The 26,669-nt window shown below is 34.4% G+C and overlaps 3 protein-coding genes and 1 pseudogene across 4 annotated transcripts; 2 read left to right on the plus strand and 2 right to left on the minus strand.

The window, feature by feature from the left end:
* LOC104767771 (F-box/kelch-repeat protein At5g51250-like) lies at positions 1,615-9,041 on the minus strand. Its single transcript, XM_019240895.1, has 2 exons — positions 8,804-9,041; positions 1,615-2,357 (listed from the first exon to the last, which is right to left on the minus strand). The coding sequence occupies exons 1-2, from the start codon at positions 9,039-9,041 to the stop codon at positions 1,615-1,617; spliced, it is 981 nt and encodes a 326-aa protein (XP_019096440.1).
* On the plus strand, positions 7,377-11,983 carry LOC104766204 (receptor-like protein 12). Of its 2 annotated transcripts, none has more exons than XM_010490039.1 (2): positions 7,377-9,594; positions 9,703-11,983. In XM_010490039.1, the coding sequence occupies exons 1-2, from the start codon at positions 9,340-9,342 to the stop codon at positions 11,761-11,763; spliced, it is 2,316 nt and encodes a 771-aa protein (XP_010488341.1). In that variant the 5' UTR covers positions 7,377-9,339; the 3' UTR covers positions 11,764-11,983. The 2 variants fall into 2 exon arrangements, with proteins under 2 accessions (XP_010488341.1, XP_010488342.1); XM_010490040.1 differs by having other exon boundaries at positions 7,377-9,043; positions 9,442-11,983.
* LOC104766205 lies at positions 15,912-17,183 on the plus strand (annotated as a pseudogene).
* On the minus strand, positions 17,614-20,443 carry LOC104766207 (pentatricopeptide repeat-containing protein At3g23020-like). The gene has a single exon (XM_010490041.2). The coding sequence runs from the start codon at positions 20,236-20,238 to the stop codon at positions 17,707-17,709; it is 2,532 nt and encodes an 843-aa protein (XP_010488343.1). The 5' UTR covers positions 20,239-20,443; the 3' UTR covers positions 17,614-17,706.

Below are 26,669 nucleotides of genomic sequence, written 5' to 3' on the forward strand. Positions count from 1 at the left end.
CTTGAAACCGTAAAGCCCTCGCAATATTGAGAATGTGTCTGTGTTTTCTTTCAACCCTGCCATTCTGCTCAGGCGTAGAAACACACGAACGTTCATGAAGAATACCGTGTTCTTGGAAAAACTTTGTTAAACACATGAACTCTGAACCGTTATCACTGCGTATTGTTTGAACTTGCACCCCAAATTGACGCTCTGTTAAAGCTAAGAAATTTTTTAAATGACCAGAAGCCTCACGTTTTTCAGCCAACAAATACAACCAAACTCCTCTAGAATAATCATCTACTATTGTCAGAAAATATTTGGCCCCAGAATGAGAAGTTGTGCGGTAAGGTCCCCATAAATCACAGTGGATTAACTCAAAAATACGAGATGTCTTATTCATACTCAATGGAAATGAAGTTCGAGTTTGCTTTGCGCGGAGACATATATCACACGCTTGATTTAAACTTGAAGAAGAAACAGAAACAGAAATTGCAGGAAGTAAACCGACTACTCTCGCAGAAGGATGACCCATCCTTTTATGCCACAGCTCATACTCCTTCTCCTCTTTCGTAGTGACTGATGCTGCGATCTCCATACTACGAAAGTAAAAAGTTCCTCCTGCTCTAATACCCGTCCCAATCACAGTCTTCAAAGTGCGGTCCTGAACCACAAGAAAGTGATCAGTCATTTGCAAAACACAACGGTTTTCATCCATCAATTGTCCAATTGAAAGCAAATCAGATTGAAACTCCTCAACATAGAAGACTGAATTCATAACCAAATCTGAACTAAGTCTAACTGTCCCTTCTTTCACAGAAACCCTTTCTCTACCATCAGCCAGAATAATTAAAACCGGAGGCATATCTCTTACATTTGTAAGAATATCAAACTTTCCTGTCAAATGATGAGAGGCGCCTGTATCCATAATCCAAGAGGGAACGTTGGACTTACCGGTTAACTTTTCGGTGGGCTCGTCCTTGCCAGCATTGAGGACTCTTTTGATGGTACGCCATTGATCCTCAGTTAAAGTGAGACCCTCACGATCACGATCAGTCACCACATGGTTGGCGTGTTCTGTTACGTCAAGGTTCGGAACACAAACACGGTTAGCATATGCTGCAGACCCGCGTCCTCGACCTCCATTGGAGCTTGCTCCACCACGGCCACGTCCTGGTACAGAACGACTGCGAGGAGTGCCATTCGGGTTCGTGGCAGGAGTGCCATTCGGGTTCGTGGGAAAATTCCCATTCAGGTTCGTCTGAGTCTGTCCGTCCGTCATTGTCGTGAAAAAAAAACGATAAGAAAAACCTTTAATTTCACAAAAATGATTCAAGCTCTGATACCATGAAGAAACAGAGATTCCAAAGTTTTCTGTGTGTCCCTTATGACTTGATTTACAAAAACATATATACTCGAGAGAGCAGATCCATACGAATCATATCTATACATACAAGGAAAGCTATATTAACTTTGCTGATCTTACGGGATTGACATATTGACCAAACAGCTTCACGGCCAAGTCACCTATAACCATGACGAAACCAACTGCAATTAGAGTAAACCGATAGCTAACCTGAAACCAATCTCCAACATAATGTCCCATCTACCTTCCTTGGGATCGTAAGCAACCGCCTAATTTCCAAGAATGGCCACGTTGAACTTTCCGTCAATACAAGCGGTATTGGATATATAGTTGTAGTTTGGATCGATGCTACAAAGGATGTGCTCATGACTCCAAACTTGTGTTTTTATGTCTAACACCTCGACCAAGTTCTTAAAGGAGTCGGAGCTACTGTCATCCTTGTACTGTCCTGCTGCGTATATCTTTCCATCAAGGACGCCAGCACAGACAGTTAATAGCTCCACAGGTAAGCTTGGAGCCTCGCGCCAAGTGTGAGACATGCAATCAAGAATTGAGACGCTCGAGGAGGACGCTTTGAACCTGCCGGGTTGGATTGCGCCAATGTTATAGATATCAGAACCAACGGACACGAGACTTGAAAACTGTACGTAAGGAGAATTGGGAATTGGGATTCTAGCCAAAGCATAACCACTCCTCTCCTCTTTATTGGTTTGATCAGATTTCCGGCAGAGGGTGAACCAGGTAGGGCCTTCAAGCATATCGAAGCACACATAGAGACAACTCTCGGTGAGGCCTAACTGTGACCTGACCTTGTAAAGCTCTGGTGAAGCTAGGAGAGATCGGAAGCTCTTGGAGACGAGTGAGAGAGTAGGATGGTACAATCTTGGGACGCGTGCGACGATGTGCAATAGCAAATCATAGGGAAGTGACGGATTAAGAAGGCTCGATTGCGGCGTCGACGACAACATCTGCTTCTGCTTCTGCTTCTTGTGCGTCGCGTAGTCCTCTTCCTCTTATTTTCCGGCGTTGACATTGACGGAATTAACGATTACTAAATCGTCGTTGATCGATTTCTCCAACTCACAGAGGATTTAGGGTTTTGGCGGGGGATATACATACACATTAGGTTAAAAACTTGTTCGGCTTTGTGGCCTTGTGGGCAAGACTTTTTTTTTCATCATTCATTTTCTTTTTCGTTTTATTTATTTATTTAGCAACTTACTAACGAAAAAAAAAAAAGAAGTAATTAATTTACTAATATATTTATCAGTTGAACACTAACTTTACAAATAATTTTCAGTAGAACAAAAAAAATCATCAACAAACGATTACACGTTTAAAGATCTTTCTCAAAACAATTTAATCAAATCAGTTTTGACGTATTTGGTTGAAACTTACCGGTTTTTAATTTTTATAGTGCATGGTGTAAGACCGCCGCATTAACTATTGAAATTTTCATCTTTTCTACTTTGACACACAAAAAAAAAAGCATTTCGTCTTTTTTTAGATTGGAGTTTTCATCATTCTTCTCCCTTCTTCTATTGTGTAACATTTATTTCCTACGGGCTCAACACATTTTCAACATCCTCTAATATTATCCAAAACCTCTTACAATACAGTTGGAATACATCTTTACGTAACTTAGACGTTTCCTCCAACACTTGGTTGGCTCTAAGAAATATCTTCACAAAAAGTCAAAAACAAAGGGACGACTTGGTTCACTTGATTAATTCCAAAGCCGTTTCGCACGGCATACATACATGTTTGTTTCTACTGTTCTATTTACTTTTTTTGTTTGTTTGTATGTTTATAGCCATCGCTTTTGTATCTGTAAAGCTTTTGTTGGTGTCCACAAAGAACAGAATACTCACCATTTTTCCTTCTATAATCCATTTATCTTTGAAATAATCTAAAGGAAGACTTGCCAAGTCAAGCTCATTACAGAGTATGTTCTTATATAAAGAGAAGTGCCTTAGCAATGTATGTACATCACTTACCATTCAACATACAAATTATCTTGTTTCCACAAGAAAAGGTCATGAGTCTGTCTTGTTGCTTTCTTGGTATTATTATTACCATCTATTTCTTCTTTTTCCTTCTTCCCTTACCAAACACCTTTGCTTCTCCCACACGGTCCTTGTGCTGCTGTGACCAAAGAGATGCTCTTTTGGAGGTACAAAGGGAGTTCCCGATCCATTCCATGGACGACCAGCCTGTAACAACAATTTCGTGGAACAAGAGCGTTGAATGCTGTTCTTGGGATGGTGTAACGTGTGATGACTTGGGAAAGGTGATATCACTAGAACTCATTTCCCGTAGTACTGCCACCAACACCTCTTTGAAATCTAGCAGTGGCATTTTTAAACTTCGATATCTTCGTCACCTACTGCCTTCAGATTGTTGTATCCAAGGGAGATTCCTTCTTCAATTGAAAATCTTTCCCATCTCACACATCTTGATCTCTATCGTAATCAATTAGTAGGTGAAGTTCCATCTTCAGTAGGTAATGTAACGTCCCGACCACCACCTCTTAGTGGTCCCCATGTCCAATCCCAGTCCATAGGCCCACTTTCCTTAATGGGCCTCACGTCCTCTCACTAGGCCCGTGAGCCCATCCATATCCAACAGCCGGTTTGCTACGTCCGAGAGACTTTAAAGACTTGTTACCGTCCCTACAAATCACCACATGATCTTTCCCTGTGTTTTGTTCACTCGCACAGTTCTGACAGTCACTTCCCGGAAGGTCACCCATCCTGAGACTACTCCAGCATAAGCACGCTTAACTGTGGAGTTCTCTCAGGACCCTTGACCGAAAAGATAAGTGCACTTTGGTGATATAGGTGGCCAAATCAATTCTTTTAAACCTCTCCGCAAGTCTCTGAAACCGGGGTGTCACAATTCACCCCTACTAACAGATCGCAACGTCCTCGTTGCGCACCAAGACCGTCACCCCCGACGGTGTGAGCCCACTCGACTCCACACTCATCTAGGTTCGGCTCTGATACCACTTGTAACGCCCCGACCGCCACCTCTTAGTGGTCCCCATGTCCAATCCCAGTCCATAGGCCCACTTTCCTTAATGGGCCTCACGTCCTCTCACTAGGCCCGTGAGCCCATCCATATCCAACAGCCGGTTTGCTACGTCCGAGAGACTTTAAAGACTTGTTACCGTCCCTACAAATCACCAAATGATCTTTCTCTGTGTTTTGTCCTCACTCGCACAGTTCCGACAGTCACTTTCCGGAAGGTCACCCATCCTGAGACTACTCCAGCATAAGCACGCTTAACTGTGGAGTTCTCTCAGGACCCTTGACCGAAAAGATAAGTGCACTTTGGTGATATAGGTGGCCAAATCAATTCTTTTAAACCTCTCCGCAAGTCTCTGAAACCGGGGTGTCACAATTCACCCCTACTAACAGATCGCAACGTCCTCGTTGCGCACCAAGACCGTCACCCCCGACGGTGTGAGCCCACTCGACTCCACACTCATCTAGGTTCGGCTCTGATACCACTTGTAACGCCCCGACCGCCACCTCTTAGTGGTCCCCATGTCCAATCCCAGTCCATAGGCCCACTTTCCTTAATGGGCCTCACGTCCTCTCACTAGGCCCGTGAGCCCATCCATATTCGACGGCCGGTTTGCTACGTCCGGGAGGCTTTAAAGACTTGTTACCGTCCCTACAAATCACCAAATGATCTTTCTCTGTGTTTTGTCCTCACTCGCACAGTTCCGACAGTCACTTTCCGGAAGGTCACCCATCCTGAGACTACTCCAGCATAAGCACGCTTAACTGTGGAGTTTTCTCAGGACCCTTGACCGAAAATATAAGTGCACTTTGGTGATATAGGTGGCCAAATAAATTCTTTTAAACCTCTCCGCAAGTCTCTGAAACCGGGGTGTCACAGGTAACCTAAACCAACTAGAATCCATTGTTCTTAGGGAAAATCATCTGAGAGGTAATATTCCAACTTCATTTGCCAACTTAACAAAGCTTTCTCAATTGCACCTCGATGGTAATCAATTCACTGGTGGGGAGATAATATTAGCCAATTTAACCAGCTTGTCTATCATAGACATTTCCTTCAACCAATTCCAATACGTGATTTTCGCTTATATAAGTGAACTCCACGACTTAGAGCAATTTAAGGCACAAGACAACTCTTTTGTCGGACCTTTTCCCTCATCCTTGCTCATGATTCCTTCCTTAGTCTCTATTGATTTAAAGCCAAAACCAATTTCAGGGACCTATTGATTTTGGGAATACCTCTTCATCATCTACGCTTACAGGTTTAGATCTTAGCTACAACAACTTCGGAGGATGAGTCCCTAGATCTCTATCTAAATTAGTCAATCTCAAAGGTTTAGTTCTTAAACACAACAATTTTCGAGGAAGACTCCCTAAATCTATATCAAAGCTAGTCAACCTCACTTACCTTGATCTTTCCTACAATAAGTTAGATGGTCCAGTACCTCCATTATCTTGTTTACGAAGATCATCTCATTTTAGTCAAGTTAGGCTTTCTCATAATTTTTATTCTGGTACACTGTTTGTCAGAATCCGGCGTTGACTAGATATGTTTGGTGTTGACCAGCAAAACTTTTTTTTTTTAGTATTAGAAACAAAAGTATTAAAATTGTTTTGTTGAATCATTTATGGTTAAAAAAACATATCTATATCCAATATAAAGATATATTATATATGTTTAATGCATTCAATCTTATAATAGTTAGTTTTTTTTTTTAAAGTTCAAAACTTAAATAAAACTGAAAATAATTCATTAACAGTTTTTAAGATATTGAAACTTAAACTAAAACCGGAAAATTCATGTTAATAATAAATAAAATATGGACAGTATTTACTTAATATTGCAATTCTTTGGTAAATCAACATATATCTTTCTGAATACTAATTACTTTAGAATATTATAACATTTTAATTTGTTTGATGTATATTACACAGTTTTATATTGTTTGTTTGCTGTCTTTGCATCATTATTTTGTGAAATATTTTAAAATAATTATAATATTGTAATTGTGAAAAATTTAAATTTATTAATTTATCAACCACATAAATTTAATTTTACTAATCCACCGATGTGGAACATTAAAATACACATTGTTTTCTTCATAGATTGAGTAATATATCTTCATTTCCAAAAATTCAAATCACAACATATGCCGCACAAATTATAAGGTTAGTTTCAAATTTGTAATTTTCAATTAATATAGTAGGATATGTGGTAAAATAAAAGTTTTAATATCTGAAAAATATATTAATGATTTTTAATTTATTTAAAATTAAGTTTTTCAATTAAAAAAACTATTATAAGATTGATTGCATTAACAAATGTAAAATATATCTTTATAATAAATATAGATATTTTGTTAATTAATAAAACGCCATAAATTATTCTATAAAACATTTTTATTTTTTTTGTTTCTAATACTATAATAAAAAAAATAAAAAACATTTATTGGTCAACATCAGTCAACGCTGGTCAAACATGGTCAACGCCGGATTCTGACAAACAGTGTACCGAAATAAAATGATCGTGATGTTGAGCACATGTCATCATATAGTTGGTATATGTGACCATGCAATACATTTACTTGGTGTAGTTGATAATACATTTTTAAAGTTGGGATGTATAGCCATGTATTAAGCTATACTTCGTGTAGCTGAACAACTTTTTTTCCATTAGTTTAAATTAAATCGAATAGTCTAGAAAATAATATTTTATCAATTTAATGGTATAGTGATATAGATAATAATGTGAAACATAAAATATGTGAATTTGATTTTTATAAACACAAAAGACATCAAACTTTCTACACAACCTTAAAAATTCTTTTTCCAAGTTCAAATATTTCACGGGTGAAACATATTTTACAGAAAATAAACGCAAATTTGAAAAAACAAAAAAAAATGTTACTTAAATATTTTGTTTTATACAAACTAATATTGAATCTTAAATAATTATTTTATTCGTAATATTATATTTAAATCGATTTACTCCGCACTATGTGCGGGTTTGTACCTAGTACATAATTAAAAGGAAATAAAAATTATTAGGGGCTTTTGGTCTTTTTATTTAAATATTGAGTCATTCTAGTTTTGGTATATGTTTGGGTGTTAATTAATCTAGCTATTACACCTCATATTTGATATTTGTGTCAAACTATGTAATTTTCAGTAAATTTAAATGTCTTGAAGAATTGAAGAAATAAAGATAAATAGTTGAATATGAATTCAGCTTTCGGTGTTCTCCCTTTCTCCAAAATGACTCTTGAGTTTTATTTTCATCATTCTTTTTAGCCACAAAAATGAGACATTTATTTTGATTTTTCTTGTAATTATATTGGATTCAAAATGGGATGGACTTGATAGATAACATCATAGATGAATTTTTGACTGTTCTTGATATCCAAATTAACTTCTTAATTTAGTGGGCTAATAAGTTCAACTTTGAATGATGAAGACGCTACTTTACCATTGATTCAATTTGATTGTGTTATGCCTCTTCTTAGATTATCTTACTGTTTCCAATAATCACATCACAAAATTAACTTTCACAAGATTACAAGACTTACAAATCTTCACGAATAAACTGTAAACCCATTTCTCACGGCATCTCATTGCCTCTTATGGAGTCTTGGACTGGCAAGTTTGTGCCTTATATATTCTATCATTTACTTTGACAGCTTCCTTTATTTTTCTTTTTGTCTACGGTGAAATATTATCGGCTACAATGTTATTTTTTCATAGAAGACTTGCTAATAAAGAAGATAAACGTTGACGAGTGACTTTGTCGTGTCTTCTTCACATGACCCATTTCTCACGGCGTTACTTTGAAATTTAATAGAAGTGGTTGTGGACTCGTCGAACCACTGACACAGAAAGGATTTACAGTTCTTTGCTCTAACCAGCTGAGCTACTTGTGAACCACTTTGTTCTCAACCGCTCAACCGTCTGCTCCTCTCGTGCGTGTAGGAATAATCAAAAGAGGAGACAACATGCCTATTATTAAGGTAGAAAGCAAGAAACCCATCCAGCTAGGAGGAAAGCACATCAAAATCCAGAGACACACTTTCTATAGCATTAACAAACCGAACCCGGACTCAAATGCTCACCTGTAGGCATCATTAATGATGTTATAGATGAGTTGACGACATTGACCACAAATATTCAAAACATTGATGCCTATGAATTGAAATCATATTACTCAAATAACGTTTTTATTCAAATCATTAATGATGTAAAAAGTTTTTATTTTATATTTTATTCAAAAAAAAAAGAAAGAAAAGAAATCAATTAGGGGAATTGCATTCTATAACCCAAAAAAAAATTATAATTAACTGAATAACTATACTAACCATGAATAGATGATATAGTGCATATTTTATATAATAATTACAACATTAACCCTATATTATTATCCTCCACCACCACCTCTTGCCACCATCTCTGGCTACCACCGCCGGCCACACCTCCGGCCACCTTCCAGCCACCTTCTGGCCACACCTCCGGCCACCTTCCGGCCACCTTCCGGCCATCACCGCCGGTCGGCCATCTCTGGCCACACCTCCGACCACCTTCCGGCCACTACCTCCGGCGGTCACCATCTCCGGCCACCTTCCTCCACCACCTCTAGCCAGCCTCCACCACCACTTCCACCAAAGTGACAACACCTCCATTGGTAATTTTCATTACCCCTTGTGTCATTCACTTAATATTTTGAATTAGTATGCTATATCCTTAAATATATTTTCAATTTCGGCTACCTACCTAATTCACCCATCATATTACTCCCTTTTTGTTTATAAGTTTTATCAAAAACAAACATTCTATTAATTTTCCTACTTTAGTTTAAAGGAAGACTAGCCAAGTCAAGCCCTTCACAGTGAATGTTTTGATATAAAGTAAGCAAGAGATGTCTATCACATACCAATTTAACAAACAAACTGTCTTTGTTTACAGAAAAATAAAAAAATTATGATTCGAAGCCAATCTTATTGCTTTCTTTGTATTATTATGACCATCTACTTCTTAATTTTCCTTCACCCCTTACTAAACACCTTTGCTTCGCCCACACAGTCCTTGTGCCGCAGCGACCAACGAGATGCTCTTTTGGAGCTAAGAAAAGAGTTCCCAAAGTATTACGGGGACTACGGTCTAACATTTCCGTGGAACAAGAGCGTTGACTGCTGTTCTTGGGATGGTGTCATGTGCGATGCTATATTGGGAGAGGTGATATCATTAAAACTCTGTTCGTCTCTTATTTCTGTCAACACCTCTTTGAAATCTAGCAGTGGTCTTTTCAAACTCCATCACCTTACTTTCTTGGACCTTTCACAGTGTCGTCTCCACGGGAAGATTCCTTCTTCAATTGGAAATCTTTCTCATCTCACATCTCTTGATCTTTCTCAGAACCAATTAGTAGGTGAAGTTCCGGACTCAATCGGTAACCTAAACAACCTAGATTACGTTAATCTTGGAGAAAATTATCTTAGAGGTAATATTCTTACTTTATTTGGCAACTTTACGGAGCTTTATGAATTAAACCTCCGTGAAAATCAATTCACTGGTGGGATTAGCGTATTAGCCAATTTAACCTTCTTGTCCGAAATAGACATCTCCCTTAATCACTTCAAATCCTCGTTTCCCTCTTATGACCGCCACTTCCACCTGTGTAAATTTTCGGGATATGGAAACTCCTTCTCCGGACCGTTTCCAACATCCTTGTTCATGCAACCTTTCTTAGACGAGATTGATTTAAGCGGAAACCAATTCGAGGGATCAATTGATTTTGAGAATACGTCGTCCTCGACTATGCTTAGAGTGTTACATTTCGGCTACAACAATTTGGATGGACTAATCCCAGAATCTATATCGAAATTAGTCAATCTCGAAGGTCTAGTTCTTAGCCACAACAATTTCCGAGGAGAAATCCCTAGATCAATATCAAAATTAGGCAATCTCTTTTCTTTAGATCTTAGCCACAACAATTTAGGAGGGCAAGTCCCTAAATCTATATCAAAGTTAGGCAATCTCTTCTCTTTAGATCTGAGCCATAACAATTTCGGAGGACGAGTCCCTAGATCTATGTCAAAATTAGTCAACCTCACTTTGATTGATCTTTCCCACAATAAATTGGAAGGTCAAGTACCTCAGTTTTTTTGGAGATTTCTGGCTTTTCGGTCAATAAAGCTTTCTCATAACTCGTTCACTAGCTTCGAGAATCCAGTGGAAGTTATCAATGGAGCATCAATGGAAGAGTTGGATTTTGGTTCAAATTCACTCCAAGGACTAATTCCCCAATGGATTTGCAACTTCACAGATTTATATTTATTAGATTTGTCCAACAACCATTTCACTGGCTCCATTCCTCAATGTTTGAAGAATTTTCATCTCAGTGGGTTAAATCTGAGAAACAACAGTCTAAGTGGATTTCTTCCAGAGTTATGCATGGATAGCGTTAATTTAAGATCACTTGATGTCAGCTACAACAATTTGGTGGGGAAACTTCCAAAATCTTTAATCCATTGCGAGTTGATGGAGTTTCTTAATGTGCAAGAAAACAAGATCAAGGACACGTTTCCATTTTGGTTGGGATCTCTGCAATACTTAACGGTTCTTGTGCTCCGATCAAATGCATTCTATGGTCCTGTCTATAACTCCTCTGCCTATTTAGGGTTTCCAAGTATGAGGATCATTGACATATCCGATAACAACTTCGTTGGATCGTTACCACAAGACTATTTTGCCAATTGGACTGAAATGTCAAAAGTTTTTGAGAGTAATGAAGACATACCAGAGATGAACTACATGAGCTTTAATGCTTCCACCATGTATGATTCCATTGATTTGGTGTACAAAGGAGTAGACACAGATTTTGTTCGGATCTTTAAAGCCCTGAGAGTCATTGATTTTTCTGGAAACCAATTTTGCGGATATATCCCTAGACCCATTGGTCTATTGAGCGAATTACGTCTTCTCAACTTGTCCGGCAATGGATTCACAGGCAACATCCCACCAACCTTGGAAAATATTACAAAGCTCGAGACATTGGACCTATCGCGGAATAACTTGTCAGGTGAAATTCCTCAAGGTCTCGGGAAGCTCTCGTTTCTGTCCGTAATCAACTTCTCCTACAATCATCTTGAAGGACTGGTGCCACAGAGTACACAGTTTGGAAGTCAAAATTGTTCTTCATTTGTGGGTAATTCGGGACTATATGGCCTCGAGAATATTTGTGGAGTAAGCCATCAAACCGATGATGAATCCTCGTCTGAACCAGAAGAACCAGTGCTTAATTGGATAGCAGCCATGATAGCAGTTGGACCTGGTGTGTTTTGTGGATTAGTGATTGGACATATCTTCACTTCATACAAACACGAGTGGTTTATAGCTCGTTAAACCTATCTCTCTCGCAGTTTTCGTCAAGTTTGTACTCCCGTTTGTAATTCATTAGGTTTTTATTCTCTTGTAATTTGTTCGTTTCGTGGTTTTCTTTTAAACAAATGTCAATGTTATAAGCTGTAATGTTCTCACCATTTTGTGTAATATGATCCATGTTTGTATATGTATCTTTGTTATAAATATTTAACAAAGTGTCTTGAAAATCATATTTAAAATTTATGTCTCATAGCTATCTATTTATATATAATTTAAGTCTAAAAACACTTTGTTTTTAAGTACGTTCAAGAGAAATATTTACATCATCTGTAATATGATATAGGAGGAATAAAACAGAGACTCTGTTTCACAATTCTTTTTTTTTTGAATAAACAAATAATGATCATTTTGAAGAATACGTACAGTTTCTCAAATCTTTTTTAAAACAGAGTAAATAAATCCAAAAATTCATCCGCCTAGTGAAGAAGATTTGGGGAAAAAAGAAATCATTTACATGCAAGATTAAATCTTCAAGAGTAAAAAATGCAAATATTCCACTATCTTTAGCAAATATCACAAATACTCCAATATGTTGCTTTATCACTTGTCATAATAAAAAAATGCAAATATCACTTGTCAAAGGATGCATATCTTATATATAATAAGAGAAGGATTTTCTCAACTTCTCCTAAGAACATGACATCTAGCTTATTATATAACTGACACATATCTTTCCATTATTCTTATTCTTAAAGGCTATTATCTTTATGTTTTAATATTAGGCCTAACCAAACAAAACCAAATACAGGCCCACCAAATAAATCGACAGCTCTTACAAACAAACCTGTACTCACCTTCTCATCTTCTCCACCATCGTTCCCAGCAACTATCACCTCCGATGTACCTTCTGTATCGAGCTTTTGTTGTTTTTTCTCGGTGTATACGCCACTGGTCTCCATCCTTCGCTGCAAGCTCTTTGGTCAGCTTCCCCGTGAAGATCTCTTAGATTCCATCGTAGTCATATTTATTGGATAATTAAATTCGGTCTCATATCTGGTTCCCTTTCATTGAACAGTAACTCACCATCATTTATGTTCTCTTCCCTCTGGGTTTTTCCAAAAATCTCCTGGGTCAAGATCCCAAACACCTATTTCAAGTTTTGAATTGTATGTGACATTAATCATGTCCAAAATCGTTTTCAAATTGTTTGGATTCAAATTTAAAAATTCAAAAAAGGGGTTAAGATCCGCACCACCAATTAGAATCAGATGAACCATTACTATGATTACGTTATTTGTATTACTTATTACAATCTTTAACGTAATTAAAGAATTCCATTGAAGTATATCCTTCATTTTCCTCTTTACGTTTTCCACCCAATTATAACGTAATCAAAATAATACCAAACACCTATGATTTCATGGTCATTAACAATTCATTCCAATCCCTGATTACTCTCCCTCAACCATTGCATTAAGTTTTATTTTTAAATAACAACCTTTGACGACACTCACCTTCTCTCTCTCACACCATGGGTAAAACAAAAACACTAGCTCCCTACTGTACCATTGATTCAATCTCCAACGAAACGTACAACACTAGTATCTAGGATTGTTGTTCGGGTCATTCATATTTGGGAAGTTCGAAACTTTGGAAGAAACAATATCTTACTAAGTCTTGAATGTCACCTTCTAGATGAAAATGTATATTATCTCTATTATTTTTGTTTAAATATTATGATTTTTCTGTTTTTATTTATTTTTATTATGAGAAACTCTTCCAGAACCTACCAATGCACATAGTCTTATAGCTTAATGAAGCTAGCAGAACTGTATTATATAGAAGCCATAGAATGGAATCAATGGATATTAAAGGCTCAGCTAAAGTCTTCTCAAGATACAAGAAGGTAGATTCTTAAAACAAATGATTAACTAAATTTTAATCTGAATTCTCACTAAAATCTACTCCATCCAGCTCTTATTAATCCAATTTCTATAGAAAAAATGTTGCACAAAAAAACAAATTTTAGGTTTCTATATATTTTTAATAAGTAATTAATGACAAAATTGTAAACTTCAAAAAAAAAAACTGAATATTATTGGTTAAAATTTGTAGAAAGTTGATAATCACAAAAAGGCACAATTTTTAATATATTTTCTTAATATGTGTGAAAATCCTAAAATATGGATTAATCAGGAATAGAGGGAGTATTGTCTAATATATTTAATACAGTCCCACATAATTTTTTAAACTAATGTATTGTTTAAAATTTTCAATGATAAATGGAAAGAATGCCATATTTTTTATGATTTGTGCCAACATTTTCATTTTGTTGGATGAAAGGGATTTTGTTTCATATTACAATATTAGCCAGGCTAAATTGTGGAGAATCACTATCCATGAAGATGGAGGCATATCAAAAGGCACTTCAAACGTTTGGACCGAGCCAAATAAAAGTTAATTGTACGAGGTAAAGTGAATCCTTAAAAAGTGAGCAATGGCAAAAATAGTAGATCAATACTCCATATTTTAAATTTATAATAGTCAAATGTTTATTTAGGAAATCATTTATGAAACAAAAATAATTAAAGAGTGATGGAGAGATAATGTTTATTATGATAATGTTTAGTATGTTTATTATTTGGAGTTTAGGATTTAAAACAGTGGCGGAGCTAGGATTTTGACTTATGAGGGTCAAAATGTAAAAAAAGAAAATTTATAGGGGTCAATATTGATATTGCACAAGGTCAATTTGAAAATTTTAAGAAAAAATTAGTTGATTTTGAAATTTCATCAGGGTCAATTGACAAAGGTGCTTGGTCATTGGCTCCGCCCACTTTAAAAAAAATAGTTATTTTGTATATAGATAAGGGTATTATTGAAAATATATTACAAGAGAGGGTATTTCTTTTAAAATTATTTTTTGTTAAGTATTACTTTTAGATGATGAAAGTAAAATTTAATATATAGAACAACATAAAATTATCTATCAAATTAATTATATTATCTAAGGTCTTACAATTTTCTTTTAGACTACTTATCAGTTATTTTTTCCAAAATAACAAAAATGTACATAAATATAATTTATCTTAATTACTTAACAAACAGACGAAATTAAACTGATTTTGTGGTAAACTAAACAATGGTCCTATTACTATAGTAACATATTGTTTAAATATTTTCAATAATACTGTAGTAAGCACAAATATTAGTAATGTGTACTTTCACTTTTCTCTCTATCTTAAAATGACTCTTCTATGAAGCATCATATAACAAATATATATTAAAATATTATAGTTAAAATTTAATATTATGAAAATTAATTTTTAATACATATATTAACAATTACATTTACCACGCATCGCGTGGGCTACTTTCTAGTATATATATATGAAACAAATAACTACATATTTCAAACAAAAAAGTTGCCTGATACCCGGGTCTTAACCCAAAAAAACTCTAATACTGTATGTTGCTTTAAACCCAAAAATATATGAATTGAGATGAATTTAACAAGTTTGTTACAGCGGTATCGGAAAATGCATCAATTGAGATGAATTTAACCAGAGTGATACAATGAAACTTATGTCAATGTGGGAATTATTATTATATAGATGTTGAAACAAATAATGACATATTTCAAACAAAAAGGCTTTCTGCGGCTACGAATCTTATGTTAAGCTATGAATTTTCAAACAAATAATTACATATTTCAAGGTTTAATGCTGCCATGGATCTTATTTATTAAGCTATGAAAAAAAAGAGGCAAATAATTATATGCATATATTCTATATCTATACATAAATAGAAAAAAGAGACTTACAATTTTTTTTAATGTTTTAGATGATCTATGGTTGAACACGAAACTGTAAATAGACACCATTAATAGTAAGTAATATATTTAAAAAAAACTAAGCTAATCTTTTTTTTGAAAGACTAAGCTAATCAATATATTGGCATTAGTACTTTAAGATTTATGTCGAACAACAGTGGTTATATTTTTTTGATGGATTTTATTGTTTGGGTGTCTTAAACAATAACTAATAATTTGGTAATTCCAATATTCGAAAATTTGATTTCATTGGTTCTGTGTTTTCTTGAGAAATCGATTATATAAATAGAACCCAACCGAAGGAGAAGAAGAAGAAAACAAGAACCTAAACCCAAAAATGGATATTGAAGAAATGGTAATGGAAGTCTTGGCGCGATTACCACTGAAGAGCATCGCAAGATTCAGATCAACGAGCAGAACATGGAAACTTCTAATCGATTCAGACGTCTTCAGAGATTACTTCATCTCTCGCAACTCATCTTCTTCAATCTCGTGGTCAATAATTCAGATGCAACCTCACAAGCTGACACTTGAAATCATTGGCCACCATGGATGCAAAACATGGGGACTTACTCGTTCTCCAGGATCTTTGGTGAGTTTCTTCGTCGAGAGAGCAATCAAGAAGCTACAAGTCGTGGCTTGCACAGATGGATTGGTCTTGCTTTACGTACAAGCTACCGATGGAACTCCTATGTATTACGTTGGAAACCCATTGTTTCAAGAATGGTTTCGAATCCCTCTCCCTCCTTTCCTCTCTTCGCAAGATCTTGAGAGATTACGGACCTACGAGCGTTACAACGACAGTGGATTGGTTACGAAGATGCAGAGTGGTATCGTTTTGCGTTACAAAGTTGTGTGGTTGATGATCACTCGCTATGCTGCTGAAGTCGATTTTACGATTTACTCATCTGATACAGGAACGTGGGAAACTCGAAACGTGACGTGTAATGATTCTACAGTCTGGTATGGTACGCACAAGTCAATTGCTTTGAATGGGATTCTTCACTGGATTCACGACACGATCAGTTCTTTTATAGCCTACGATTTCTATGGTGGTCATGATGATGATAGATTGTGTAGTATCGTAGATTTCCCAGATACTGGAGAAGTTGAGGAGTTATAACGTTTTAGGAGAACCATCACGACCTCGGAAGGGTGTATTGTCTATTTCAACGAGTTCAGTGAGAATGGAAACCAAACATTACGTGTTTGGAGGCTGGTCAAGTACATTAGTTGCATTAATGGTTCTGAGGATCAGTGGCGGCTCTTTTGGGAAGTCAGCTTGGCGTCTTTGATCGAGTTAGGTATCGATTATTTTCCGGTGGTGATGCATCCTTTGAACTCTGAGATCATCTACTTGTGGAGCAGGAGCAACAATATGCTGATCTTGTTTAACTTGAGGACACATGCGTTTAGGCTTCAGAAGGAAACTGCAGACAATAGTAACAAGTGTATGGATGATTGCATCTTGAGTTTTAACGGGTGCAGTGAGTATATGGAGATGCACAATATCACAGCAATACCAATTTATGGTCCTAACCATCTCCTCTTTTCCCAGTTTGTTCTCCCTCGTTGGATGCAACGTCTTCCTCGTCCCCAGCCTAATTAGTGTCTTCTCTTAATACTCTACTCTAATGATCTTCTTTCGTCAGTAACTCTTTTTAAACTCTTTGCTTGTAAAGAAGAGGAAACTGTAGTTGTTGGTTTTATTGAGCTTATTCTGTTATCAAGTTTGCATATTCTCATTTGTATAAGTCAGAGAAAACAAAAAATGAGAGTAGTCAAAAAACATAAATGCCCACCCATACATCTCTCCACCAAAATTTACTTATTTCTTTCTTCACAACAATAATCAAGAAATCCCAAATAATGCTAATAGATCAGTGAGAATCTTGTGACTTGTGGCTATATTTCAGAAACAGAAAATATAATTCTATTTTTTTCATGTATAGATTGTGACTTGTGTGAACTTAAGCTTATGTTTTGCTTTCTCTTTTTACTTTTTTTGGGTTTTTTCTGTTCAATTTTGTATAACCTCATGAAGAAATCAAATCTCCCGCTTCATAGTCCTTATAAAGGTTTTTTTATATACAATAGAGATACAGCTAAAAGTCTACCAAAACTAGTCAACACTAAAGGTCGTCGTCGCAATCTTCAATCCTAACAAGAGATGAGAGTGTTGAGATCCATAGTTCTAATCCTCGCTTGATCTCTTTTTTCCTAGTTTCTTCGATCTTACGAACAGCTTTCTTTGACATCCCAAGTTTTATCAGAATGGTTCCAAGTGATTTGAACGTTGAGTCATCAGGTTGACTTCCAGATGAAACCATCTCTTTAAAAGTCTCAACAGCTTCTTTGAATCTTCCGTCTAAAGCAAATAAACCGAGAACACTATTATAACTCAACGGATCAGTGAGAATCTTCATCTCTCTCATCTGTTTTGCTATCTGAGACGCTTCTTCAAACCTACCATTCTTCTTATACATACACAACATCATTGCAAAGGTAAACTCGTTTGCTTCTCTTCTCTGTTTCATGCTTTCGAATATCGCTTCAGCTTTTCTCACCATCGATCTTTCGCTGTACAGGTTGATCATACAGTTCGATGTATATACATCCGGATACTGTGTCTTGTTACACGAATGAAGAAGCTCTCTGTATATTGCTTCAGCTTCATCTAAGTACCCAACTTTAGTGTAGAGTTTGATCAGAGAGTTGAATATAACAGAGTTTCCCGGGATCCCAGCTTCTTTCATCGCTTCTACATAGCTCAAAGCTTGCTGAACGTTTCCAGTATCCGCAAAAGCATTGATCAAGACTCCATATACAACAACATCGGGTTCGATATTGTACTCAACCATCTCTTTATACACTTCCTCTGCCATATTGAGCTGACCCAGTTTCACAAAGCTAGATATCACAGCGCAGTAAGGTATGCAATCACTCACATATCCTGTCTCTCTCATTTTCTCCAGGTAGCATCTGGCTTTATGAGGCATGTCGGCGCTCGCAAGGATCTGGACGAGAGTATTATATGTACACTTATCTGGTGTGACCCCATAACTCATCATGCTCTCAAATAACTCACAAGCCTTTTCACAGCTTTTACTAATTCCATACGCTTTGATCATTACGTTGTACTCAAGAACTGTTCTCTTATTCACTTCTTGGCAACAGATAAATACTCTCTCAGCTTCTGATAAATATCCACGCTCACCATAGGCATCAATATTAGCTGAATAGCCTTCAGAACTCATTTTACCCGCAACATGAAACCTTTTGAACCATGACCATGATTTCTCAACCATCTCTGCTTCTATATACATTCTAGTGAGAGCAGATTGTGTATACTCATCAATCTCAACATTATTATCATCCATCTCAGCTATAAGCCCTTCAGCATCCTCAACCATATGTCTAATCGAGAATGCATAGAGGAGGGTGCGGTAACTTACAGGATCCGGTTTAAGTCCAGCGTCTTTCATTTCCTTGAAGTATGTCCCTGCCCTTTCTATATCGTTGTTCTTCGTATGAAGTGAAATCAGAATGTTATATGTTCTTGTATCAGGTGCGCAATGAAGCTTCATTGTTTTCATCAAGGAAGTGACGTCACCAAGCTGACCGTGATTGCCATAAATATGAATCATGGTATTAAAAGTCACTGTGGTTGGAACAATCCCTTCTTCTAGCATCCTTTTGAACGTCTCTGAAGCTTCTTTGATCTGACCGGACTTACCATACGTATCAATCATCGTGTTGTAGGTATAAGAGCTCAAGCAAACATGTGAATCCACATTCACACTCAACATCCCAAACGACCTGTCACAAGACCATTTCTTGAAAAACTCCTCTGCTTTCTGAAACTCTCTTGCCTTTTTATACATCTGAAGAACAATCCCAGTTGTCACTTCGTCAGGCTGCATCCCAATCTTGCTCATCTTCCCTAGCCAACAAAGCGCATGTACTTTAAGCCCGCCTTTGCTATAAACATCAATGAGAGTCCCATACGTTGAATTAATCGGCTTGATACCTTTCCTAATCATTTCATCCCATAAACTCTGCACATACCTCCATTTACAAGCTTTCCCAAGAATCCGAAGCATTATATTATAATGAATCACATTCAATTCATAACAACCTTTACTCTTAAACCACTCAAAAATCTCCACCGCTCTCTCCCACCGTATCTGCTCCTTTAATATAATCGTCCTCTCCTTGTTACTAAGCCTCTCTGCCCACGGACTCAACGCATCTTCAACATCCTCAATACAATCCAAAGCCTCTAAAATAGCGGGAATACATCCTCCGTAACTGAGACGTTTCGTCGAACACTTGGTGTGCACTTTACCAACCAAACGGTTCCCACCAAATCCGCCGTCTTTACCTCTCTTCTCAACAAACCCATCACTAATTCTAGATTTCCCTACGCGACCGCTACCTGGGTTTACGAAAAGTATGTTTCTTCCGGAGATAACTTCATGGGCAACAGTACCACATCCTCGGTCGCCATTTCTGGATCCTTTGTCACTCTCGTGGGTTACTGGTACGTAATTTTGCTTCACTTTCTTGACGGATGGGAATTTATCGAGAGGAGAGATGGGTAAGGTTTTTGTAGAACAGAGAACATGTAAGCTACTTCCATCGAGACGAAGATTCAACAACATTTTTGAGCTGCAACGAGCATTAGTTTTAGTTCCCCAGAGAGAAAAGGAAAAGGATCTGAAGGCCAATTGAGACGACGGTGGTATCAACTTCTCCGGCGAACGTGATTCTCTGTAAAATTCCGACGAGTTTTTTTCTTTTCTTTTTGGGAGTTGCAAATGGATATAATTACGCGCGCTCACGTTCTTTGTCCGATTGAAAAGAGAGGACATTTAAGGGGTTCAAATTATAATTTCGTAATAGTTTAAGCACCTAAAGGAAATAAAAGCTGTAACCTCTTGGAAGTTTTTTTATTTATGCAAAAAAAAAAAACTCTTACTATATTAATTTTCCAAAATATTCCCAACCTTTTATGATATGCGCATAATGAACCATGAAAACGATATTATTTTAACCTCTAAACTTCGTAAACACAAATATGAGTCAGGCTCTACCAACTTCTTGCATAGAAATTAATTCTTTTTTTTTTAGTTACTTAGGCTCACATAATGAACATCTAATCGTGGTTTACACGATTTTTAGCCGATTTATGCGTTTATAACATAAAATATGAATAATAATTAATTTAAATCTATTTTCTACTAGTTGTTGAAATTTTTTAAATATATTTTACTTAAAATTAGTTTAACATATGGTAATATGCTTCGTAGAAATTATGATATATGAAACAAATATTATTAAAATAATGTTTATTTTCCAAATATGAGATGATAAGGGATTTTTGTCCTAATTACATTTTTATTTATGTTTAATTATTTTAAACTAAGTAATATACAGATCGCATAAAATGCATATATTTTTTTTTTGATTTGAAAATTATACATCTTTTATGATGGAATGTGGTGCATTTAATTAAAATATGATATTATTGTGATGTAATATAAATTTAAATTTTATTGCAAGATGGAATACATTATTTTTTTTTGTAGAAGAGGGGGAGACAATTAAGAAAAAGAAAAAATCGAAGTACAATCAGACGGTCCGTGAACGAGTACAACCAACAACATCATCGAGCATAACTCCTTGAACACAATCAGGCCTAACATCAAAAGAATGAAAGCCTAAAGGAAGAGAAAATCATAGTTTGTTAATTCGTTAGCAAAACGATTAGCCTCCATAAATACGGACTAACCAGTTCTTTGAAATAAAGTCATAGCACAAACGCACTAGAAAAGACAAGGATGAAAATCATTAATCCCTGACGTCAAAAAAACCACCACCAACTTAAAATCCACCTCAAGCTCTACCAGCTTACAGCCCTTCTCCCATGCCATAATCAAACCATAGTAAACTCCCCAAAGCTCTGCAAGTAGTGCTGAGCATAACCTGATGTTTAAAGCAAAGCCAATAATCCATGTTCCATCACCATTACTCAATACGCCCCCAGCTGGTGCTAACCCTGGATTACCATGCGATGCCCCATCTGTGTTGAGTGTTATCCAGCCAACCCGCGGAGGACACCATGATATCAAACGTTATTCACTTACCAGTCCAACCCGCTCACCACCCAAAGCCAAGTATGCAGTGTAACACTCCTCCACCAATTTTTTTAGGAAGCGAACTCTATCTCTGAACTTGCCTAAACCACCAAAAACATCTCCACACATGAACTCCTCCGCCAAGTTCTTTAGCAAGTTGGAATACATGAACTCTAGATACAGTTTTTTTTTATAAAAAAATACTAAATATAATCTAAAATCAGTATGCATAATACTACAACAAAATTCAACATATATTTTCTATACCTACATATTTACGCGGACCTAATCTAATGTATATATTTTGGCCAAACGAAGAAGACAACAACATGAAAGAATATCTGACCCTAATAAAACTTTTTATACATACGAATGAGTGAAACAACAAACCAAACCTTAACGAGATTGATTAGGGTTCCAGATCATGAGTACAAATTTTAACAAGAGAGAGAAAGAAGAAAAGGGGAGCTAGCGGGCGAATCTGACTTATACATACTTGTATTGCATTTCTGTGCCCTACCGGTATATATGTCTTACTATTTCCAAGCTCAAATTTTTATCCCCATTTTTAATGGTACTTAACATAAAATTGTATATTGCACAATCTCTATTAAAAACTATTTTGTTCCTTGTTAAATATAACTATATTTTAAAATAGGCCACTTAATTGTGGAAAATAAAGAAAAGTTTTTGCATAAAATTATGTGGAATTAAATTATATAAAGTTACTAGGTACAGACCCGCACATACGTGCGTGATTGATTTCAAAAACTATGTTTACTATAAGGTTTGTAATATATTATGTACACGTAGCGTTACATATATAGATATAATTATTTGTTAAATCATTTACAGTTCAAAATTATATTAGTTTGGTTTCATTCAGTTTGTGATTTTTGAAATAATAAAAGTTTCAGCATAAAATTAAGATTCACAAAACAACATACACAAATTTAACGTTTACCGAATTAGTGATAAATCAGAATTGTATAAAACTTGTAAATTATGAAATGGATAAAAACCATAAAAAAGATTAAAACTTCTCGAAACTAAATTCTTAAGCAGGTCAAACCCGTCCCAGTAGCCATACTCCTTAAGAGGTATAATATTTTTTTATCTATAAAACCTGTCCCTCAAAATCTTTAAGAAATAATATTAAAATATAGATAAGATTTTATATTTTTTTAATATGTTAATTTTGAAATTAAGGAATCTTTAATATACATTAGTCTTATATATCAGAAATTTTCTATATGGAAAATTGAAAATTAGGATTTGCATAAGTTTAAATATTTTATAGTTTAAAATAAATTTAAGATGTCGTCAATTTTTTTTAAAAGATTTTCCAATATCTATTATTCAAAATTAATTTCAAATTTTTTTTGGTCAAAAATTTTAAACAATAAGAAATAATATTATTTATATTTTTGAAAATATGATTTAAATATATATTTTTCACATCTCATGTTATAATTTTTTATTATATTATAATACAGTAAAACCTCTATAAATTAATACTCTATAAATTAATAATCACTATAAATTAATAAATTTTGCTGGTCCCAAGTCGGGCCAGTGTAAAAATTAACAATATTCGATAAGATAATAAGATAATATTTTTTTTTGAAATCTCAATTTAAAATATGGTCCCAATAATATCATAAATTAATAATCATGTAAATTTATATATATATATATATATATATACTGATATAATAGTGTATGTTTCTCCTAAAACTCATTTCTATAGAACATTTGTAATGTTGTATTTTCAAACTATAATGATATCTCTAAAATATTTTATAACATGTCATACAAATAATTAAATTTTAAAGTTTTAATTTTTAGATATGCATCATTTACAATTTGATAATTAGACAGATTATTAAAATATGAGAATTAATATTATTATTATTCATAAATTTGAATTTATGTATGTCATGTGTATAAGTCAATTTGTTTATAGTATTTGTAATTTATTGTCAATAATGCTTTATAAATATTACAAGTTCAATTCCTAAACCATAAAATTTATAACATCCGAAAGTTTAATCTTATTTTGCTATAATTGTTCCAATTCATAATTTAAAAAAAAAAAAAAAATTAAAAATATATCTATAAATTAATATCACTATAAATTAATAAAATGTCTTGGTCCCAACATTATTAATTTATAGAGGTTTTACTGTACATAGGTTTTGAAAATAATTTCGAAAACATGTAAGGGATAATATTTATTAATATTTAAATAATATTTACCAAATTTTGAATTTATAAAAACAAAATATTATGTATATAAATAAATTAAATAACAATGATACTTTATGTAATATTATAAATATTAAGGGCAAATAATAAAGTGGGTATCAAGCTCTCTAGCGACGACACGTCAGCTCTTTTAATATATAGGGGATTAGAATAATAAGCTAAGAGCAAATGATGGAAACGGAAAATATATATATATATATATATATTATTGATTCTATTTCAATATTCTAGACAGAAACATACATTTATTTAATAGTTTATAACCATGTAAACTTTGGCTTCAACTGGTAACCAAAATTTAAGAAAAGAATGAGGAAGAATATGATATTCCTCCTCATTCCTCAAAATTTTTACCATTTACAAAGAATAGTATTTACTCATTATTCCTCTACATTCCTCATAAAATAAGGAACACTAGACCAAAAATGTTCCTCTCCAAAATTGATGAGGAACAAATGGAACAAAAAAAGAATAAATATTAAAATTCGTTTTTTTATTTTAAAATAAATAAAAATTATGTTTATTAATAATATTTTAATTTTATAATACCATAATATTCATATTTTTCACAGTATATTGGCAGAAAAATATATTTGATACAAAATTTCATGTTAAATTAATTTGAAAGCTTTATTTGGAAATTGTATGAATAGTAAAATAAATTTAAATGAATATTTTAAATTAAATATTTTGTAGGTTAATATTAACTATTAGTATTTAAAATGATGTATCTAAATTTAATTCACAAATTTTATTTTAAAATCAAATGTAAAATTTATTTTACATACATTAAAAGTAGTATTAGTATTTTTATTGATTTATTTATTTAATATTTAATATATTTTTAAAAATATTGTTATTATTTGGTTACCAGTCATTATTTTGCTACTTCTCTGCATATTTTCCCTTCATTCTTCAAAAATTGTTTATTCTGTTCTTCATTGTTCTTTTTATTCATTTTCCTTTTGTTCCTCTAATGGTTACCAGTAGAAGCCTTTGAGTTAATGCATAACAAGTATTAGTTTTAACAAAAAAAAAAAAAGTTGTGCTTACAAGCCTATGACTATGTCCACGCTTGTATAAATTTTATTTTTGATACCTTTTGGATTTTTTTGGATTATTCAAATCTATCTTCTCTAATTTACAGGTCTCGTATTAAAATAGAAGAGGCCGAAGAGAAAAAAGATATACTCTTGTGTGACACCAGAAAAAAGATGTACTCTTGTGTTACACCAAAAAAAAAAAGATATACTCTTGTGGTGTTTTGTTCTTGTTTTAGATAAAAAGAACGCAAGACAGATCTATGGCAAGCCAACTTTGATTTGGATCTCAGCTATAGATCTTTCGTACACTAATATTATTGATTTAATATTTTATGCAGATACCAATACACTTAATTAATAGGGTTTGTTCGTTTAGTTGAGGCATGTATCAGCGTCAACCAAACGAACAAACCCATAATATCATTTTATATAGAGCCGTAATAGTTAGCTAAGAGGCATAGGTATAAGATCATTTACACAACAACATTCGTGTCAACAACAAGTGCCGTAATCAGAACCTGATCTTTTACAAAAACTATCGCAGGGTGTTAAACCTTTCGGGGAATTACACAAAGTAAACCCGAAGCATTTGTTTTTGCTAAGCTTTGTTCCATAACCTACATATACAACACACTAACAATAATTCATGGGTAACCCAATTAACGAAAAATAGTGAAATCATCATATCATGTACATAACTACAAAATGATCCGGTATACAGTGCCACTCCTGACCTAAAGCCCGTAAAGCAATGACTTTAGGCGTCAGATTATATTAATGATTTAAAGGGCATCAATTTTAAAAAACTTGTGGTGTTACAGTGGTTGAATATGCCTTTATTCTCCTTCAGTGTTAAGAGTTTGAATCTTTGTGTAGCAGTTTTTGTAACTTTTTTTCTAAACTAATGTTTGTTAATGGGAAAAAAAAAATTTTTTTGCTTTAGGCAGCAAAATTGGTTGGGCCGGCACTGCGGTATAAAAAAACAGTAAACACTTATCCGAACTCCCGACAGATGCAGGAAGACAATGGACGAAAGATATGACGAAAAAAATAATAAAACAAAATGCTACTAAATTTTTTGTAGTGATGGCCATTTTAACGATATTATGCCAAACTTTTTCTCCTAATGAGTGTTTCTTCTTTTACCAAGACTGATTATTGTTATATATATATAGATATATATGAGAGAGAGATTACGAACACACAAATATGGTAAGTGTTTTTATTTCCTGATCAAAGATGAAAAACTATACAATCTTTTTAGCATAAAATGACGTGGAAGAATATTAGAAAGTTATTAGAATACACTAAGAATAAATGATAGGAACGGAAAAGAGATATGATGCCATATATAAAAGATATTGTTTGCCTCAATTTATTTGATTTTTTATTTTAATCTTCTAGACAAACCGTACATTTATTAACATTTTATGACCATTTAAACTATGTATACTATTTGTTTTTATTTGTTAAAATTAATATTTTTTATGCATCAAATCATTATTTCTATATATTTGTGCTTTTAACTGAAAAAAAGTCTTCAAAATCCAAAAAAAAAAAAGAATTCTTAGAAAGCCTTGAGGTACGTAACGTATAGGACTTCTTTGGTGCAGAAAACGAACCAGCAGCAGTTAAGTAGGAGGA

The sequence above is a fragment of the Camelina sativa genome, chromosome 19 (genome assembly GCF_000633955.1).
Source record: "Camelina sativa cultivar DH55 chromosome 19, Cs, whole genome shotgun sequence".
NCBI lineage: Eukaryota > Viridiplantae > Streptophyta > Magnoliopsida > Brassicales > Brassicaceae > Camelina > Camelina sativa.